The sequence below is a fragment of the Cariama cristata genome, unplaced genomic scaffold (assembly GCF_000690535.1).
Source record: "Cariama cristata isolate BGI_N322 unplaced genomic scaffold, ASM69053v1 scaffold18389, whole genome shotgun sequence".
Lineage (NCBI taxonomy): Eukaryota > Metazoa > Chordata > Aves > Cariamiformes > Cariamidae > Cariama > Cariama cristata.
The window spans coordinates 8061-13414 of NW_009635439.1; the positions used below are offsets into that span (position 1 = coordinate 8061).

The 5354-nt window shown below is 36.8% G+C and overlaps 1 protein-coding gene across 2 annotated transcripts; it reads right to left on the reverse strand.

The window, feature by feature from the left end:
* Positions 1-519: 519 nt before the first annotated feature.
* CIB3 (calcium and integrin binding family member 3) lies at positions 520-4895 on the reverse strand. 2 transcript variants are annotated; one of them, XM_009707559.1, is made up of 6 exons: positions 4845-4895; positions 4499-4533; positions 2699-2810; positions 2184-2331; positions 1067-1262; positions 520-577 (listed from the first exon to the last, which is right to left on the reverse strand). In XM_009707559.1, the coding sequence occupies exons 1-6, from the start codon at positions 4893-4895 to the stop codon at positions 556-558; spliced, it is 564 nt and encodes a 187-aa protein (XP_009705861.1). In that variant the 3' UTR covers positions 520-555. The 2 variants fall into 2 exon arrangements, with proteins under 2 accessions (XP_009705861.1, XP_009705862.1); XM_009707560.1 differs by lacking the exons at positions 2699-2810; positions 4499-4533 and having other exon boundaries at positions 556-577.
* Positions 4896-5354: the final 459 nt, after the last annotated feature.

Consider the following 5354-nt stretch of genomic DNA (forward strand, 5'->3'; position numbering starts at 1 on the left):
CTCTTCTCTGTATTCTCAGAATTTGTAATGGCTTCTGTGACACACTGGGTGAATATTTGAGCAAATTGATTCACTGTTCATTAAGACTGTAGCTGATCAGAGGAGTTGCTTACACAATTTTGATTAACCGTAATGTTTTTGAAACTATTTTCAAGGTTTTTTTTACTGGTGGAGGCATTTTCTTAGGGTTGGGTGTTTTTTTTTTTAGAAGCTATAATTTGATACAAGTTCCTTTACTACCTGGTGGTATCTGAAATTTAAAAAAAAAAAAAAAACAAAAAACAAAACACTTCCCATCTCACTGTCTAGGCCAGAGTCGCTGTAGCTGGGGGAGAAACAGACATTTTGTCAAATTACAGGGAAATCTTGATGAAGAGCTTAATGAATTGTTCCTTTCAAAGAGGTAAACAAGAGACAGAGTTCTCTGACTGGTTCAGTTACCAGAAATTGTCCTCTTTGCTCCTTTCATTTTGCTCTTTCATGGATGGTAATCTCAGGTGAAGTAATAGTTGTTGAAGGTTCAAAAAGCACTTCCATCTATGTGGTTCACTAGATTCAGATTCGAATGTGAAATGTGCTATTAAAAAGAGAAAGTAATGATCACTTATGTATCACTATTCAAAGGATTCACTACAATTAATCCTAGGACTGTACTATAAATTGGAAACTTTCTTTTGCGAAGCACTTGCAAAGAATAGGTACGTTAAATAAATGCAAGATTTGAGCGCTGCTTTGTGTAAGACGTGCGTCAGAAACCACATTAAGCCTCAGTCACGCATTGAGTGAGCTAATCTCTTATCAATGGAGCCTAAGTGCTAATATTAACTTTTTAAGTTACGAGGACTTTTTGTCATGTAAAAAGTACATTGGAGGTTCAAAAAGCAAGTCAAGAAGCCTCCGCGCTTTTTCAAGCATCTGTTTTCCCAGTCTTAGCGGTGGGCAGCTCTGCTAGAAACTGTCAGGGAAGAGTGGTGATCTGTAATGGCTGAGGAGACGTAAAATACACACTTCTGACCAAAAAAAACCTAAGAGCAATTTGGTGTTAGAAATTAAAAGCAAATACTACCTGAGGAAATCTGGAGCTCGTATTATCATATGCTGAAAGTCTTCCAAAGACAATTTGCCATCGTTGTCCACATCAGCTTCGTAAATCACCTTTTCACATACAAGGCTCACTTCTTCTGGGGTAAGTTCATTTCGTGTTAATTTGTTAACAGTTTTCTCTAGATCTGATTTGCATATGTAATCATCATTGTTAAAATCTGTCAAAAGAAACAAAATCAATTCAAAATGACAAAGTCAGTATTTTACACCATTGACTGCCAAGACCCAATAGGAAGAAGAGTTTGGTTCCCAGGCCGTAATGTATTTATGTAAGTAGAACTTTAAAATCAGAAATTAAGTTATCTGTATTTGCTTGTATAAAAAGTTCAATAACAAAATAAAAATCCTGGAATAATCTCTCCTTATCATACATAAGGGTAACAATTGTAAATAGTTTAATGGCTAAACATAGCCCAGCCATAATTAAGTCATTCTAGCAAATGACTACTACTGAACTAAATGCAAGAAATGGTATGAAGTTAAAGGAAGAGAATGGGCTGTTCAGTTTTGGTGGGGGTTCACTTTTTTAACATCTTTGCTGAATCATGTACAGTTTAAATAGCAAAAGATTATTTTGTTTGATATATTGTTCGGCTTTAGCTGATCATAAAGAAAGTAACTGAAAATGGTACCGTAACAAAAAAAAAAAAAACCACAAACCGCAAAACACTTTAAATTTGTTCTTGGAGAGAAATGCTAGAAGTGTGCTTCCCTGCCTCCCACCTCCCCCTACCAAAACTACCCTAAGGATTTATGCTCAGCCAAATCCCTTGTGCTGCACTTTTCCAAGCAGCCCCTCAGACAGAAATATTTCTTAAATGTTTATCAGCTCTTGAAAACTGCAGATAATTTCAGGTTGTAAGTTTTGTAGCAAATCCTAATCCCAAATAAATAAGAGACAAAAGGATAAAAAAGGCCAGAAGTTTCTAGGAGAGAGAACAGTCAAAGGCAATGAAAAGAAAGGCTGTATGTAAAACATACCTAACTAGAAATCATTATGGTGACAAAATCAGTATTTTGCATCCCTACATGAAGCTACAGGATTTGCCCAAAGTATTTTTTATGTATGACTGTCTCACCATAAATTTTAAAAGCATAATAAGCTTTCAAGTCTCTGGGAGCCATTTCACTTAGCACTGAAAACATGTCCAAAAAATCATCTAAAGTCATATTGCCATCTCCATCCTCTGAGAAAACCTCTGCTATCCGCTGGCGGAATGGATTGTCCTGGGAAACAGAACACAGAAGCAAGAGAAGGTCATCTTTACTAGCATTTACTTCAGTGCAGATAAGAGAATTGGAGCAAAGTTATTTTTGTTGTAACCCCTTTTTGGGAAATGCAACCCTTTCTGCTAATGTTTCTTGTCTAATGTTGTATCAGAGGCAGACACAGCTGCAGCCTTCTTTAACCTTTGTGCAATTTCAGAGTGTTTTCAGGGAATTGCTAGAACCTTCCAGAAAGACTTTTGACTTCAATAGCCAAAATGTATTTGTATTTCAACCTCCCAGCAATTAGTACTAGATGAATTATTGAAAAAGGGTAGATGAAACTGAAATGTGTCACTCGATTCTAGTTGTGTCCCTTGCTCTGTACCTTCAGCTCTGGCATGCTGCCAATGAGTTCATAGGGAAGTGTCACATCTGGTTTATCTGTGTAGTCGAGTGGAACTAGCTGTGGGGCTAGATCTCGGTATCTGTAAAACAGTCTGAAATAGAAAGACAAGACTTGTTTAGGGAACAAGTTATTTAGCCCTCTAAGAACAATGTGTTTGCCTTTTCCATATCATTCTTTCCACTTTGCATCCTTTACCAGATGGATGATACCAGTCACTAAATAACAGTCGGTATGCTCTGTAGTTGGTGGTGGAAGAGCCAGTATTAAAAAGAACAACATGGTGTAACTGGTGAAAAATACAAAGCCTTCATGCTTACAGAACAATTAAGTGAAAATGCTTACACAGGTCAGGCAGCCAAATCACTAGATACCTTGTATCTGAAAACAGATTTTTACAAAGTTTCAGATTTACTTCTGCGTTGCCAACAGTGTTATTCCGGCATGTAGGGTAGTCACGATGTACGTGTTTATGATACCAAGGCACAAGACCTTCAACCTAAAGGTCCACCCTAATCAGTTTCCAAACACACAAAAACTCGTGGCAAGACAAAAGGGAACTGTTTTCCAAGTCCACAATGAATGTGAAATAACAGGCTTAAACGGGAGCATGAACGATGTCAGGATAAAACCCGGAATGCCTAAAGCCATGGGCAGGAAGAGAGACCTGGGACCAACTCTAGCAGTTTTTTTCCCATCCCGAGTATCTTCTTGGTTTTCCATAGAACTCAGGTTCAAGAGACAGAAAACGTGCATAGTAATTTGAATGTATTCACTTTTTCAGCATGCTATTTGCTTCAGTTCCCATGCTAGAGTAAGGATCCCGTTCACAGCTATTATCAAAAAAACAATAGGACATAATTTTAAAAGGGAACCTTATCAATAATAAATGTCTTATTCATGATACAGTTATGGTTCTGCTTCTATTTACACCGATTTAGATTTCAATTATTACAGAACCGTTCATATTTTATCCTGCATAGAAATCATACATAGATATCAAGGGTCTAAAGCCAGACATGCTCTGTACAAAATTGTCACTTGTGCTCTGCCCTTCAGAGGAATTACCAAAAAGCGTGTGATGACATCTTGAGAGATGCAGAAACTGAACACTTCCCTTTCTGTTAGGATGCCCAATGGTTAGGAATGGCGAATGCAACTTCAATATTATGTTACTATCCGGGTAAGTATTTTTTATGAGAGGAGAACAAGTTCAGGTTTTCAGTAAAGACTCTCAGTCCCACATGAACAGAATACTGCACCTGTCTTTATCAGATCCTTTGGCCAGAGATTAAATGGAGTGTTTGATGAAGTGCGTGAAGGCTTTGGGGAAAATGCACCTTAGACCGTCAGTATAATTATTTGCAAGAAGACGTGAAGACAATGTGAAGAAAATTTGAAACAATTGTTAGGGTTTTCATAAACCAGGCAAACTATTCCAAAGAATAACAGAAGACTTTGAAGTATCTGTCATAAAACAAGGTGAGAGGAATGTGGATGTCACTGGCAAAGTATGCACTAAAATATAACCTGTCACATTTATTTCTCATAAATAGAGACTGGTACCTTAGTGTAAAATTTAGAATTCTGGCTCTGTTTAGGATAGATAACATAGGGTTTGTACATAAAAAAGCAACAAAAATTCTCAGTTTGCCCAAAGGTATCACTTTAAATTCATGTAAATCCAGTTTAAAACTATTTTTTAAATACCTCACACTATGTGTAACCTGTCTTTATAGAGATATCTGCCCTTTACCCACAAAATGCATATACAAGACTCACCTCAGAATTTCTTTCCTTGTAAAGAATGTGCAGTCCTATGAAATAAGAAAAGATATAACATGTAATGACAGTTTTTAGCATGCATCGACTCAAACTTTTCCCGTACAGCAACTTAAATGAAGTTGTATTGTAATATATGTGGCCAAGCACTAAAGCTCTTTCTTTTTGGCATGTAATTAGGAGTATTTTATAACCCTTGTTCTTGATGTAAGAATCAAACTATGTTACTAAAATCTTTGTTGTAATTTAGTACTCCTACTTAATAATTTTTGAAAGACATTGTTTTAAAAAAACCTTCACCATTATTCAATGTTCTGTCCAAACAGCCATTTAGTTTGTTTTATACCTGATAAGCATCCAGTTGCTCTGGAGTGAAAATGGTTTGCTTGTTGCCCATTTCTAGCTTTGAATGCTGATTCTTGTCCCATCATTCTTTCCTCAGAGGCACCTTTATAGGAGGTCTGGATATTCAGTTATTAAAAGCTGTAACAATGAGGTTCAGGTATAGCAGAGGATCAAATAACCAGCTTCCCTATTCCCCAGGCTGCAAAGTATCATAATAGCAGCATTTCATCAAATCTTTAGTCTGGCTACTTAAGGCTCTTATCCAGCATCACTCACCTGTCTCCTGTGTGCACAACAAAGACTCATGTTACAGTATTTAGCCAAACAACTAATAGCTGCTTGTTTGTGTCTTTGAAACAGCAGGTAGACTTCATGGATTGTGCTTTTTCATTCCTTCAGATATGGTAAATTAACTGAAAAGTGTTAGTAGCGTCTTGTTTAAGGATTAACACCAAATGCTGGAAATTAATAACAGTGATGGTAACCCCTTGTCCTTTCCTTCTCACTTTTC

What these genes read in the sequence shown, in the direction of transcription:
- CIB3 (XM_009707559.1), bottom strand. Translation starts at nt 4,895, where the DNA reads ATGGGCAACAAGCAAACCATTTTCACTCCAGAGCAACTGGATGCTTAT. An exon ending in GCAGCATGCCAGAGCTGAAG is followed by an intron (nt 2,332 to 2,698) that starts GTACAGAGCAAG and finishes TCTGTTTCCCAG; the next exon opens with GACAATCCATTCCGCCAGCG. An exon ending in CGAGCTCCAGATTTCCTCAG is followed by an intron (nt 578 to 1,066) that starts GTAGTATTTGCT and finishes TCTTTTTAATAG; the next exon opens with CACATTTCACATTCGAATCT.